This window comes from Anas platyrhynchos, chromosome 2 (genome assembly GCF_047663525.1).
Source record: "Anas platyrhynchos isolate ZD024472 breed Pekin duck chromosome 2, IASCAAS_PekinDuck_T2T, whole genome shotgun sequence".
Lineage (NCBI taxonomy): Eukaryota > Metazoa > Chordata > Aves > Anseriformes > Anatidae > Anas > Anas platyrhynchos.
Genome location: NC_092588.1, coordinates 1,233,463 through 1,248,502, shown reverse-complemented (window position 1 = coordinate 1,248,502; position 15,040 = coordinate 1,233,463). Strand labels below are relative to the sequence as shown.

The following is a 15,040-nucleotide window of genomic DNA, read 5'->3' as shown; positions in this document are numbered from 1 at the left end:
AAATTCCACCTCCCCTTTCTCAGGTCACGCTCAGCACAGCCCCAGCTCCTCAGGAAGCAAAGGATCGGCTGAAGCGACCCGCACGGGGTATCAAAAGCAGCAAGGAGAAAATTAAAGAGGAAATTCAGTGGCTTTTTTTTTGTTGTAGTAGTAGCAGACCTTCATTTCAACACAGAAACACATCTTGAGGTCTTTCCTTTTATGAAGGGAAACACCCAAAGTCTTCAAGACATCACTTTGGGGAGGCTACACTCAGGAGAGAAAAAAACATACAATCTGCATTCCTTGATCTTTATTAGTTACAGTTTCAGAGAGGATACAGGTTTGCTTCTAGATCTTGTTGAAAGCAGCAATGTCGACGCTCTGCACCTGCAAGAGAACAAGAACAGCAGCTAGAGGTCACCAAGGTGTTTTCAGACACAAAAGGAAGCACTCACAGCGGGGATTCCTTCACAGCATGCACTAGTTCTGCTCAAAAACAGATCAAGCATCGCCCAGGGCTCTGAGGCCAGCTCCCCAGCTGTGCTGAGAGCCACCTTCACGGATTGTTATTTAATATTTCTGTAACACCAGTCATAACAGGACACCACACTGTGCTCATCATTGCACGAATCTTTAGGCAGTCCAGCTGATGAAGAACATCCATATTTAGCTTCTAGCAACATGCCTAAGATCAGTTCCTGATTTACTGTAAATATAAGCAAAAAAGTATGCAAGGAAAATGAATAAAAACAGGTATTTGGCCTGCTGCTTCCCCTTTCCAGTGGTGAAGCATGAAAAACTACTAAATCTGTGCATTATCTGGCACAGAGCTGGAGCTCCTGCTGCCAATTTTCACGAAATTGGAGGCAGGATGGGGATGGACACATCTCCAGCCCCAGCCACCAGGGTTAAACACACGCATTTGGTGGGGCTCCTCAAATTAAGGCTGGGTGGTGAGGAGCAAGAGCCTGCAAAAATGGCTCTGTGAAGTATCTGCGAGGTATCTACGTCAGGCAGAATTAAATATATACACACACGAGTATCTCAGCAGGCACAGATATCACTCCACGTGGTTTTCTATACGAAACCCAAGTTTGCCAAAGTATTAGAAGTAACCCTGCGGGCTAGGAGTCTCACAAAAAGACTTACGTAGTCCTCAAACTTGGTGATCTCCTCCTCCAGGATGTCAGTCCCGACTTTGTCGTCCTCCACCACGCACTGGATTTGGAGCTTTTTAATACCGTAGCCAACCGGGACCAGCTTGGAGGCTCCCCACACCAGCCCATCCATCTGGACGGAGCGGACGCACTCTTCCATCTTGGCCATGTCAGTCTCGTCGTCCCACTGCAAAAGGCACCAAGTTGGAACTTTAAACGTTCTCCTAGATGTCACCGTCAGCCCCAGGAGGTGGCCAGTGACTGAGGACTCCACGATCTCCTCCCCCTCAAACCAAACGGGGGTGCACGATAGCCCCCATCCCACAAAAATTAAGGCATCCTCCTTATCTCAGCTTAGCCTGATCAATCAACATGCAGGCAGTTGTTTTATTACACATCTGTGTGCAGTCTGACCAACAGGTAACACTCACCACTCCTCTCCTCCTCCTCTCAGTACATTTCAGGTGATGCAAACTGCCCTTTCTGGGAGGTTATTTTCGCCAGAATTAGCTGAAGGGGTCAGAGGAGCTAAATTTTGCAGCAATGCTACAAAACACGTTGCTTTAATTCTGCCTCCAGGCCCTGCGGATGCAGGGGGGATCCCTCTGAAGCAGCAACATCCCTGTTTCAAAGCCCTCATTTTAAAGCAACTTTTACCAAAGGCAACTCTCTTGTGCAAATGGAGCACTAGACAGCCCATAGTTTGGTTCTACAGTGACAATTTGACAAAAACGGGTTTCTTTTCATTTTTAGGACATTATTTGGGTTTGGTTTAACTGATTAAAGTCCTTTCTTCAAAGGCAGGAGCCAGTCCTGCTCAGAGAGGGATCCTTCAGCCAACAGCCAGCACTTGCCATGGTCCGAGGACCAGAGCAGAAGCTCAAGTGCTGCAGATCCCAGCTCACCCAACCTCATTTTGAACCCTCGTTTGGAAACGTGAAGGTCAGATCTATCCCCAGTCAATAGTTGTGAAAATGAGATGTTTTAAAGCCTCCTGCACGGGACATGCAGCCTCACGCAGGAGCTCTTACTCACCGGCTTCACGTCCAGGAGGATGGAGGACTTGGCAATGAGACCTGGTTTCTTGGCCTTCTTCTCCGCGTACTGCCGCAGCCTCTCCTCCCGGACCTTGGCAGCCTCTTGGTCTTCCTCTTCATCGTCACTGCCAAAAAGGTCGATGTCATTGTCGTCATTTTCCTCTGCGGCGGCTGGCTCGGCTTTCTTCGCAGGTGAAGCAGATGGCAGCTCCACTTTCTTGGAGGGAACGCTGAAGGGTTCCACTTTCTTCATCGGGGTGACGTGGATTCAAGTTTGTATTAAGGAAAAAAAAAAACAGGAGAACGTTAGCCTGAAGTTATATCACAGCAGCACTCAGGAAAAACTCAGGAAAAGAAGCCTACTTTGCTAAAGGCAGACCTCTGAGCTATCCCAACACAGCTGTGCTTCATAGAGAAAAAAATATTCATGGAGAAAAAAATACCCCGAAGCCAAGAGCTGACCCTTCTCTTAAGGACTCAGTGGTTCAATTTATCTAGAACATAAAGGGGGGAGAGCTATTGGGAACCTGGCCTTACAAATCAGCCTTACGACAGGCCCCAAGACAAGGATTTATCTAGAGGAGACCATATCTTGCCCTGAAAACCTTCTAACAAGGAAGGTTTCCTTCTAACAAGGAAGATTTGTTTAAAAATAAAAATAAAAAAAAATAAAAGTCACCAGTTCTGCTCACTTATTTTAACAGTGGCGCTTTTTTACGTGGTGTGTGCTGAGAAACTTGCAGCACCGTGGGCTAAACCCTTACCAAATATTTGTTAGCTCCAAACTTCCACAGATCTGTGTCAGCTCTCTCCTTTGCTGAAATCTCTTAGCATGGTTTTTCTGTCTTTGGGCAGAAAAAACTGCCTTTTTGTCTTCTTTCTACACATACCAATTAGGGAAAGATGACAAAGCAGCCGCCAAAACTGCTTGAAAAGCAGCAGCGAGCTCTTCCTAAACTCTTCCATCTCTTCTTTTTCATCCTCAGCAGCCAGGCAGGAGGCCTCAGAAATGACCCAGCACTTTGTGACAGCGAAGGATTCGAGAAGAGAACTTGGCTGAGGCTCACCTGGGTCGGTGGAACTGGGGAGGGCTGGTGGGAGGTAGATTTTTCCAGAGCATTCAGGCGGCTTTCCAACTTGAAGATGGCCATCTGAAGATCTGCTACGACTGCAAGAAGGGGTGAGGGGGGAGAACTTTAGCTTGTAGGCTCTCAAGACAGATTTGCTCTTGCTCAAAGTGGGATTTAAGATCACCAGGCACACCAAGGTTAATAAAGGAGACCAGCCACAGGAGCAGGACCCCGCTCGGTTTGGTTTTTTGCTTTCATACCAGGAGATTCTCCTACTTACCACTGCGAAGGTTTTGATTTTCTACCTCCAGGTGAGAAATTCTGGAAAGAAGCTCATTTTGGTCGCCGGGCCCCGAAGAGGTGGTGCTGGCGCTCTGCAACAAGGAAAATTGAGATGAAACAGATTTGTCCAGCTACTCCCACAAAACAGCGAAACAAAAGGTCAAGACTTTGGGAAAACAAAATTTGAGAGCCCATCTAAGAACAAGGCCATTATATCTGAAGGCTTTGAAGGCAATTTAACAAGCTCTACAGAACGAAGCATCAAACTTCACGAAATTCCAGCTGGCAATGATGAGCAGGGGATGAAATCAGTCTCAGACCACTAAACACACACAAAGTTTTGAACGTTTCACACTGAGCTCTTCCAGCTCTTACCCCAGTCCGGCCTTTGGTTCCTCTCAAAGAGGACTGAACTGATTTTAACACGTCCTGAGGGAACAACGACAGCGGTTCGGCTTCAAAAAGTATTTAACAGCAAAAAAAAAATAATAAAAAAAAGGCTTCTTTTTTAAAACAAGCCCTTATCTGCTATTTGAAAGCGGTGAAAGGGAAGAAAATGCAGCCCTTCATGCCTCAAGTGCCATTTATAAGTGAACACAGTAAGAAAAAATTGTATTTGAGTGCACCCTGCATGTAATCACTGTGGTTCTCTGGCAGAGCTGACGTGCTCCTGGTACCTCAGCAGTCACTTGAGATGAAGAAAAAGGAACAGGGGGGCAGAGGGAAAGCAGTTCAGGACGCCAAGCGCAGATCTGCAGCCCCTAAATGCTGGCAAGACCCTGTTGTATGGGGTAAACTACAACCACGAGTGGAATTTCAGATGCTCCTCGTGGTAAGGACCAAGAAATGGAGCTGTTTCTCCCTGCAGCCTCCTCTCAGATCCCAAAATCAGCTCAATCCATGCACGGGTGACTTACAGTTGAGCGGCCCGACTGCCTCTTTTGGCGGGCAGGAGCTTCTTTGCTCCGCGGGGCTGTCTTCTGCTGGAAAGGGCAAGAGGTTTGGGGGTTTGGTTCAACGAGGAGAGGATGAAAAAAGGGTTTTGCTCATGCTGGAGGGCAGCTGGAGTGCAGGACGGGGATCCACATGCGGGAAAATTCACCAAGCAACGAGTCAGCGGCACACCAACTCCACACCAAACAAAGCCTGCTTAAAAAAAACTCATCCACCTTCTCGCTGCACGTCTCAAGAGCCTGCAGAACACGCTCAGCTGGGAGGCAGAGCTAGGATAAGACGCCTAAAGCATGCTCTTAGTCGTGTCTGGCGACACGAGTCGAGTTCTCTCTCTTCTACCTTGATAATATCGAAGGATTTCAAGTCTTGCCAGCCTGGCAGCCGCTAACCAAACCCCTGGGAGATGGCAAATTCACAAATTCAGCCACCCAAGCAAATTAAAACCCTGGGAACCTCCTTGCTTATTGCAAAGGACAGAAAACAGAAGCTGCTCTCTTAGCCTCAAGAGGCTTTCAGCATCTGGTCCTCTAAAGCACGACTCTAAAATATTACTTTAAAAATTAGAGAAAACACTGACAAAGGAGAAAAACTGGCAAAGACACTCGTGCACACGGATGTGTTTCTGGACGTGGCACAGGTGCCTACCTGTAGGATCTCTCCCCACCTGTAGGACCTCTCCCTGCCCGCTGCAGTCTCCAAAATTTGGTCTGGGAAAGCGTCAGTGATCTAGCAGGACACAGCCTGGGGTGACGGTTCAAAGCAGAGATGACCATGCAAAGCAGGATGAAAGGTATGTGCAAACAAAAATTTTGGGCACGACAAATTCCATGCTCTCTTTGGAGCACTCCAGCAAACATTTCAGACCACCACCAACCAGCTGAGGCAGATCTGCAGTCAGCCTCGGCTGAATTTCACGGGGATAAGCGCTCATCTCCCACCTCCTCATCGCCCTAAAACCACATCTGCTCGTTTCACCTTTACATTCCTGACCAGAACTCTGCGTATTCAGGTGGAAAGACTAAATCCTGACTAGGAAAACGTGATTCTGGGCTGTTCTGCACGTTCAGAAGTAAGAACCTGGCCTTCTGAGACCTGGAAACGAAGGTTAATCACGTTCTGAATTCAAGCTTACCCTACAGCGTGGCTGTCCAAGGTTAATAACTCTTCAGAAATGAAAGCTACAAAAAAAAAAACCCTACAAAAATCTTGAGGTTTCAGCTTTATTTCTCAACATCTGAGCTCTTCTAACCCGCACAAGAGCAGAGAAGATCCAGCTGTGGCTTACTGCTTCAGGTTGCTGAGATATGAAAATTCGTGGAGAAACACAACGCTTTCCCTTCGAGCCATCGCTGGAGAACCCAAAGCCACTTTTTATCACGCCCCAAATTCCCAATTTGAGGTCCTGCTGCTCAAACTTAGCCTTAAATCCTCAAACCACTGAGTCTTCGTTGCAGGAAAGGAAAAAAAGCAGAATAATTGTTGATATTCAATGCTAAATCCCCCAAGAAACACCGCAGGGGGACAAAGGACTTGACTCTCAGCTCTGTTCTGGTTTTAGCCTGGGGTTTTGCCAGTTCCCCCAGTCCTCCCCGTTACAGGGGATCCCAAATTTAGGTGCTTCTCACATGAAGGAGGTGCAGGCCAGGACAAGGAAGTCCTCAGGCTGAGCCTGGTCTTGGCAAACCAGATGCTGGATCTGTTTGAAAAGGTTTTTGAGTCCTTAAACTCCTTCTGTGCCTGAAGTCCTCCAGCTCTGTTGGAGGTGGAGCTCAATTCCCCACGGATTTGCCCCAAGTCCAAGCTAAAATCTTGGATAGGGGCTGATAAATCCTCCTGAGCACCCAAACAGGGTATTATTTTCCCTAAGTTTTTGGCCGAAAAAACAGTGCTGAAGTCAGAAATTAGCATTAGAAACCTTCCAGGTATTTTCCTCCCCCTTTTTTAAATGTTACTGAGTTCAACAGGCACAGTGAAATCTCCATCAGGCACAGAAATCAAGACACGTCAGCTGCATTCTGTCTTTTCTCACCTTTTTTCACCCAAAAAAACAGTTCACTTTTCAATTGAAGCCACCAGCTTCGTCTTGAAAAAATTCCTGCCCAGTCAAATCCGTAATTTCTGCCCAGGAAATCAGCACGAAAACACCTCCAGAAAGCACTCGGCTTTTATGGGGTGGTGAGCCAACAGCCAGGCTGAATTCCCCAGCTGGAAAACACCTTTTTTTTTTTTTGGCACATCCCCTAAACCCAAAGCGAGACAGGAGAGAGAAGGTGGCAGCTCAGTGTACCCCACGAGAGATGAAGCAGCTTGGTGCTTTGCTGCCCAGCGAGGTTATTTTAAGTTAGATAAGACTCGGGGGAACAAACTAACATCCCAAAAGGAGAAAAAAATAAAATAAAAGGCAGAGAAATGCACAGCTGAAGAATTTCGCCCCAAATCCAGTTTGCTTTTCAAAGCCAAGCGAGCAGATAAAGCAGCACGAGCTCTGGACGGAGCTAGGCGGGTGGTACACAGCACCGCACACCTTAAGTTCTCTCCTCTAAACTGAAAAAAAAATAATAAAAAAAATCAGCCCCACAAATTTGGGAAGTGGGATCCCGAGGGGATTGTAGCCAGCTGGTGAGAGAGCTCGGGTACTCACTCCGGCCAGCGATTTCTGGATATTCTCCCTGGCTCTGGCAATGTCGCGGAGGATCGTGCTGGCTCCGTTCTCCTGCAAACAGTGCAGAAAGAACCGAGGTTTTTTTTCTTTTTTTTCCAAAAAAAAAGTAGGAAAACGCGGGAAACCGGTCAGGGAAAATTAATTAAAAAATAATTTAAGGGTAAGAACTGGGGGAGGGTTCCTTCCAAGGATTCAGCACGCGCTGGCTGGTGCTGTTCCACCGCTCCCCTAGCAGCAGGAACGGGGGAAAATGCCTGGAAATTCAGCAAGAAGCTTCCCCCTTCACCACCCCGGGGAGAGAGAGAGAGGAAAGGGAAACTTTAAGAAGCTTTCTAGGGAACAGACTCAACGCACAAGCAGTTAGCAGCCTTTTTGTGTCGCAGGAAGAGGTTAGGGCAGCTCCGGGCTTTAAAAGGGAGACGTTTGGGACTAAAAAAATCGAGGGAAAAATATTTTGAGGTGCTCCCACTCCTCCCCTCCAGGTCATCGGTAGTGGGATGAGTTTTCCAGGCTTAATAGTGCAAGGGTACAACGAGAGGAACCTAATTTCTGGTCTTTTTGGGGTCCTGGCACCTCCCTTCCAACATCACCTCCTCTATTTGATGCAACCCCTGCCAGGAAAAGCGTAGCAGCTCCAGGACTGCAGGCAGAAAGCTCGGGGAGCCTTGGAAAAAAGCAAAACCCCGAGTGGAAATCGTACAGAAACGCAGTCCCGGGTGGATAATTTCCTTCTGCACACTTTTACCTGCTGCTGCTGCGAGGAGCCGCCCAGCGGGCCGTTCATCTGCTCGTAGTACCTCCGCTCGGCCTCGTCATACTTGAACTTCTCGAACCAGATCCTCTCGTGGGCGAGGAACTCGACTGCCATTTTTCTGCAGGAAAAAAAGGGAAAAAAAGAACACAAAGTGAGGTCCTGGAAGAGGTTGAGGTTGGCAGGTTGTAGCGGGGATGGGAGAAGAGAGGTCTCTGTGCCTGCTGCTCGTTTCCCCCCTCTGGGGTGAGGGGTTTAAGCGAGCAGGATCCTCTTAGGAAAGCAGGGCAGGCTAATCGGCCGCCCGTCTGCCTCGCCTGACCTGCATTCGGCCACAGGGCACCGAGTGGGGATGATAAATCAGCTCCTTCCCCCCAAAAAACCTCTCAGAGCAAGGTTTTCTATGTGATTTTTGACGTGTGATGAAATCTGGAGGAAATTCCCCGTGAAACGCAACTCCTGACCCCGTTCCTGGTGTTATTTCAAGCTCGGACACAGCTCCAGACCCAACGGCAGTCCAAAAAGGTGGTGGGAGCGAGAATTGAGCATCACGACCCGGCCACGCCGTTCCCAGGCTATAGCAAGCGACAGAAAAGGCAAAAAAAGCCCCCAAAACCACCTCCAAAACCCAAAATCTCTCCTGTGAAACACTCCTCACCTACCCTCCTCCATCAGGTCAATGTCTTCCACCACCTCGAAACCTTTCCCAGCGCTCAAGACCCTGCTCGAGCTGCCGGACATCATTATGGAGAAAGAATCCCAAAAACAGACAAATTTCACCCAATTTTACCCCACCCCGACTTCCCTGGGGAAGGGAAAAAGGCGTAACACCTGGTTCTGTCCAGCTAAGGGGAAATTATCCTAATTAGGACAGGGTGAAAGGCTCTGAAGGTGCTAACACCCCATTTTTCACGTTTCACCTTAAAACTTCTCAAACAACCCCTAAAAACCCTGAAATCTCCTTTTTTTTTCCCCTCCGAGGGAAACTGCACGGTAATATTTGAGCGCTGACCTTCAGATGAGCTCCCCCTCATTACAGCAGCAAATTTCAGGGTTCAAAAAAAACCCTAAATGTGTGTTTAAGGCTTCACAGGGAAGCTTTTTTCCAAGAGCTCTGCCCTCGAGCTGCTCCGTAGCTCCATTTTGGGTGACCCCCAGAGGTCACCCCAACGAGCTGGAACCCAGCCGGCCTCACCCCGCAATTAACAGCTCGCAGGGCCCGTTCCCTAACGAATTAACCAAGCAGCCTTCCCCCTCCGCGAGGCGAGGGGCTCGGGGGAAGCTTCCCCAAAACGCTTCGCCCGCAAACGCGGGGGGCTCCCGACGCACGCCAACGCCGCCGAGCTCAATCCTGAGCCACCCCAAAAGAAAATTCCTCCTACTTGGGTTCGGGAGCGGCCACGCTCGGAGGTTTGGCAGCTGGCTGGGAGGGTTTTAGGACGGGAGGTTGGGGTTTTTTCGGGTTTTCTCCTGTTTTGGATGCTTTCAGAGCCTCGGAGGCGTAGTATCGAGCCTCGGCGCGGTCGTACGTGGGCTTGCTGAGCCACACGGCCTCGCTGTCCTGGTGCAGGAAGAAAAAATGAGGCTGGAGGTGCTCGGTGCTGCTCGGAGGAGGAGAACCGGTGGGCTCCGTGTGCTCAAGACCCTCTTTTTCCCCCCTGCCGGGGTTTTTCCCATCCCCCTGGGGTTTTTTGGAGGCTTCGGGGCCGTCGACGCGTTCCGCCGGGGCACCCTCGAACATGTTCTCGTAGAAGCTCTTCTCGGCACCGTCGTAGAGAGGTTTTTCCAACCACACCTCCGAGACCAGAGCCTGAAAACTCGAAGCTTGGGGCTTGCCGTTCACCGTCGGGTGGAGGGAATCCTGCAAAGGGGCATCGAGGGGAGGAGGAGGAGAGCTAACGAGGTCCGGAGCCAAGCTCGGAGTAGCGGGGGTGGGCAGGGCTGTCCCGTAACCTTCATCCGGCGTCCTCGAGCCCACGTTTTCGGCGCTGGGCACGAGGGAGGGGATGGCCAGGAGGTTCGGAGGAGCGAAGAGCTGAGACCTCTGGACGAAAAGCTTCTCGGCTTTCTCGAAGTCAGCTTTGTTGAGCCAAACGCCCTGAAGCACGTGGTGGCAGGCGCTCAGGCTGCCGTGGGTGCAGGGCAGGGCCGCCGAGAGCATCCGCGGTTTTTGGGGAAGGGTTTGGGCAGCTTTAGACGCCGGCTGTTGGGTCTCAACCGCCTCCTGGCTCTGCAAATCCACCGTTTTTTTCCTGGATAAGCTCTCGGCATGATCCTGGGAGGGTTTCTCAAACCACACGTGCTCCGTGGACAAACCCGAGAGGACCGAATCGGCCGCCTTGGGGACCGCCGCGCCTTTGGGTTTAGGAGACCTCTTCCTCTTCCTCTGCTTTTTCCCGTTCCTCCCTCTTTTCGGGTCCCCTTTGGGCTCACCCTCGACGATTCCCTCATCGTTGAGGACCCCGTTCACAGCCTCGAGCTCCGGGCACTCCTCGGGGGCAGCGGCCAGCATGGCTTCGCGCTCGTAGTGCAGCCGCTCGGCTTCGTCGTATTTGGGTTTGTCCACCCAAACTTTCTCTACCGGGCACGGAGTTTTCCTCGTCCTCATCTTCCAAAGAAGGGGCAGCATTAAAAAAAGAGAAGCACAACAGTGTAGTCGAGGCAAAAGCCAACAAAGCGAGGGCATGCAGGCTTCAGGAATTAACAGAGAGCTGAAAAAAGGCACCGTGCTGTCATAATTCAAATTTAAGAGCCTAAAAATTTAGCTATTTCTTTTTTATTTGGTAAAAATTGTAGCTCAGAGAAGCGAAACCGCCTCCAAACATGCTTAATTTGTGACAAATCGGATTCCTCCTCAAAACACTTCTCTTTTGAGAACTATATAATGATTTAAAAAATAAAGGCGCTGGTTGAAGTCACCTCGAATTTCGCTTTTGGGTGATAACCACCAAAATAAGGCTGCTGGGGTCTTGCTCAAAGCCCTGGGATGTAAGAGATTGGATCAAATTAGCAGGTTAGCGCTTAATTACCTGCTAGGTATCATCAACCAGGCACTGATTTGCTAAAAAAAGTAAGTTGTCCTAATTCCTGAGGATTTTTTAGAGGTCACTGCTCGCAACTGTTTGGGTTTTTGCTAGCAGAAAGCCAGCAGGGGGAGCTGACGGAGAAATTATGACAATTTGGGGTCAAAACCCAGGGTGCTGGTGAACCAAAAGCGACCCAGAGCTGGAGATTGTTCACGTAGATTACACAAAAAGATCAGTTCGGGTAAAAAACATTGCTCGTGCTTTGGGTTTTCCTGACTTAATCCTACGGGACAGGGAAAAAAAATAATCGGGCAGGTTCTAGGAGATGCAGAGCATTGGAAATGGGAAAAGAAATAAAATTTTAAGCATAGAATTTCTTTCTCACGTAGCTAACGAGCAGGACGACGTGGTCAGACCCCTGGATAAAAAGAAACAGGAGGCCAAGTGCCCCTAAATCAGCTCAGCTCCCCTTTTAGCGACAGACAGCTGCGGGTTTCATAACTGCGGCTCATTTGGCAGCCTGGCACAGATCAAAACTCAGGCAGCAACGAAATATCTGCCAGGACTCAGCCACGGCTCGCAGTTCCAGGAAGGTTTTACGAGCCTGGAGCTCAGGGAGCGACAACTGGTTGATATTCCAACTGAAAATCTTTGTCTTTTGAAGCTTTATTAAAAAAAATGCAGTTTAAATGAGTAAAGCAGTGAATTTAAGTCATCGATGCACCAATTTTTGGTACAATTTTGGGGATTTTTGGAGGGGAGCAGCAAGACGAGGCAACATCTGCGAGCTACACCTGAATTTTACTCCTCTGATTTCTCCCAGGCGACAAAGGAAGAAAGTAAAAGCTCCAGGCCAGCATCTCTACACCCCGAATTTTCCACGGGACGGCTGGGAGTACTTACATTTTTCACTCCTACGACAGCATTAAGAGAAAATAAAAAGAGTTAAGAGAGATTTCCAAGCAGCAGCTCGGCAGCAAGGACACAAACGAGAGCTGAATGTATTAAAATCAAGTTAATTGCCCCCATAATATGTAAGATCATATATTTAATTCAACTTACAGCTGGGTGACTCGCCAGAACTATGCATCTTCAGCTTGCACCACCACAGACACCCAATTACCTTTAATTTTAAGCAATAATTATAATGTATTTATGCAAAAAGACTCCCGGTGATGACAGGGAGCAGGGAGAGCAGGTGACAAAGGGGAGCTCGGGTGCTCCTGGTTTAAGGTAAGCAAGGACAAAGAGCAAATCCTTAAATAAATCCCGAAAATTTAAGGATTGTAGGGTCAAGTCGTGAATTTGGGGTAATTTCGAGCCAGCAATCCGCACAGCAATTTAGGTATGAGATGGGAATTGGGTGCTAGTGCCAACGCTCAGCCTAATTTTTCAGAAAAATCCTCAAAATGATGCGTGCGAGCTCGCAGAATCCTTCCAGAATTAATTAATGGAGCCAGAGCCACGGGGCTGCACCTCTGCAGCCCAACGAGACGCGGATCCTCCGGTCACCGAGCACCCCAAACCGGTCGGTTCTGCACGGGAGAACAAACCCCAAGCCCAAACGACCACAAATTCCCCAGATTTTAGCTCGGAGGAACTCAAAGGGTTGTGGTTTCCTGAGATTCTGGCCGGGGAAGGGTTTTGCAGAGGGAAACACCACCCAGAAGAGGCATCAGCACGCCCAAGACACTCGTGGTCCCGCGGTGGCCAAAGCTGAGGCTCAATCGGGGTCAAAAACCCCATTTTCAATGAGTTTATAACCAAGAAATGAGAAAAAAAAAAACACATTTGTGACCAAAACACATTTCTGACCAAAAACCCGACGGGTTTTTCACTCTCTGCTCCCCACTTCCCGCGTGTTTCGAGCCAGAACAAACCTTCCAGAGCTCCAGGACAATTCCCAGAGTTAAAAAAACGCCCTGAAAAGGTCCCTGCTGTCCGTCTGTCCACCCTTTTTATTGTTGTTCCGTGTAAGCTTTGGGTTTAAGCCGTTTGGCGGCATTATCCCCTGAAATCCTGCTATTTTTTAGGTAAAACCACAGCGCACAACGCATCATCCCGCGGCTGCAGGTGAAAAAAAAGAAAGTTTGGTCAACTCCGAGCATCAATTTAGCAGCAGCTGGTCCTTCCCTCGACGCGGGTACCGGGTCAGCACGGGGAGCAGGAGGGAAAGGAAACGTTAAGGCTTGTGTGGTGCAGGCTTTTTTTTTGCTGGTTTCACTCCTTGAATCACCTCTGCTGGAAGAGGAAGCTCCCTGCTAACATTTAGGCAGGGAAACGACGACGAGAACAACCTCAGCCACCTAAATCCTTGCCTCTTCGCTCCCCCCTCGATTCTCACTGCTAATTAAAACACAAACCCAGGGCTTGGGAAAGCAGCAGCTGGGGGAGAGAGGAGGGGAGAAGTCACCTTCACACGGCACAGTCGACAGCAAGAGGAAAAGGAGGAGGAAAAAAAAAGCATACCTGCAAAGTCAGGGAGGAAAAGGGCACACCTAGAGAAGGAGAGGACAGGGTTACAGCCACACAGCCCAGCAACAGTGTTTTCCTCTCTGTCCTGAGCACAAAAGGGCTGGGAACATCAGATTGGAACCGGTTGGGAAGCATCAGCAGCCTGGATAGCAAGAAATAACCCTGCAGTGGTTGAAAGGACGACCCCGTGCTGGTTTTGGTGAACGCCAGGAGGGGAAAAAAGGATGGAAAAAGGAATGAGAGCGGCCTCAACGCCTCCAGCTACCGCTGCAAATCCTCGGAAATCCCAAAAGGGCACAGGGAGCCCCCCGGGCTCTGCCTGCTCCCCCAAGCAGAGGGCTGAAGCTGGGTTTCCTGGGTGGAAAAAAAAAAAGATAATAAAGGAAAAACAGGAGCAGAAGGAGGAGGAGGAGGAGAGGGCAAAGCGAGACAAGCAGGGAAAACGTGAAGGGATTCGAGCAGAGCCCTGACACAGCAGAGCCCAGGCTGGGTCCCAGCCTGCTGCAGGGGGGTGGAGCGGTGCCAGGCACCAGTAACGGGGTGGCAGCGACCAGTAAAGCTTACTGGGAGCCTTCAGGGAGTTTAATCCACGCCGATCTCTGTCCCTTAACGAAGTAAAGATAATTGGGGGGTGGTGGGGATGGTGCAGGGCTCCAGGGTTGGAGCTGCCAGGTTGAATTTCCCCCCCCTTGAGCCCCCCAAAATATCCTTGACAAGGGGCTGGGGGGCTCTCACAGCCTCCTCCTTCAGGTTTGGGGTTAAATAGGGGTTTGGGAGTCCTAAAAGCCCCTTCAAGGTGCCTGGAAAAAAAAATATAGTTTTTTTTTGGGAGGGGGGGGGTAGGGGGGAGGCTGTGAGGGGGTAATTACGCTTCGAGGAGCTCACAGGGTTGATATAACAAGGGAAGGGAGCTCGGGGATTTAGGGAGGGGCAGCACACACCCCTCTGAGGGAAAAAAAAAAAAATTTAAGGGGTAAAAACACCACAAAAACTGCTCCATGGGGGGGGGGGGGCACACGGGACACCCCTGCTGTGGAGACAAAAAGAAGGAGGAGACCCCACAGGGGATGGGAAAAAGAAATAACCCCGTTCCCTGTGGTAATATGAGGGGAACGGACCCCAAACACCTCAGGGGACCCCAAAACCCCTCAGGGGACCCCCAAAAACCGCTGCCCGTGAGGGAAAACCCCCCCAAAACCCCCCCCAAACCCCTCACCGCGGCCTGGAAACGTGACGAGGCCCAAAGGGCAGCGCCCCCCTTGGGCTGCGAGGTGCTGAAGAGGCTCCAAAAGGGGTTTAAAAGGGGAAAAAGGGGAAAAAAAGGGGAAAAAGGGGGGTCGTGGGGGCGGCACTCACCGGCGGCGCTGAGGCGCGGGCGGCTCCGCTCCGCTCGGCGTCCGCCGGGCAAAAGGGGGCTGCCTGTGGCGCGCGGGGGGTTGTGGGGGCGGCGCGAACCACTCGCGGCGGCGGCGGGGGGGGACGAGGCGAGGGGAGGGGAGGATAACCGGGATAATAGGGGAAAATCAGGCAAAAAATGGTATAGATAGAATTATTTTATTAAGTTACGTTAGGAAAGGGAGGATAAAGGGTGAAGGGGGGTGGGGAGGCGGAGAGAAAAAGCGCGGCGCCCCCCCCCGCGGTGCG

The 15,040-nt window shown here is 50.1% G+C and overlaps 1 protein-coding gene across 6 annotated transcripts; it reads right to left on the bottom strand.

The window, feature by feature from the left end:
- Positions 1-277: 277 nt before the first annotated feature.
- On the bottom strand, positions 278-14,863 carry EEF1D (eukaryotic translation elongation factor 1 delta). Of its 6 annotated transcripts, none has more exons than XM_038173592.2 (9): positions 9,278-10,503; positions 7,890-8,016; positions 7,124-7,195; positions 4,446-4,511; positions 3,527-3,620; positions 3,244-3,344; positions 2,175-2,423; positions 1,132-1,326; positions 278-369 (listed from the first exon to the last, which is right to left on the bottom strand). In XM_038173592.2, the coding sequence occupies exons 1-9, from the start codon at positions 10,501-10,503 to the stop codon at positions 331-333; spliced, it is 2,169 nt and encodes a 722-aa protein (XP_038029520.2). In that variant the 3' UTR covers positions 278-330. The 6 variants fall into 6 exon arrangements, with proteins under 6 accessions (XP_038029520.2, XP_038029521.2, XP_027308596.1 ...); XM_038173593.2 differs by having other exon boundaries at positions 4,446-4,508; XM_027452795.3 differs by lacking the exons at positions 4,446-4,511; positions 9,278-10,503 and adding an exon at positions 14,753-14,863.
- Positions 14,864-15,040: the final 177 nt, after the last annotated feature.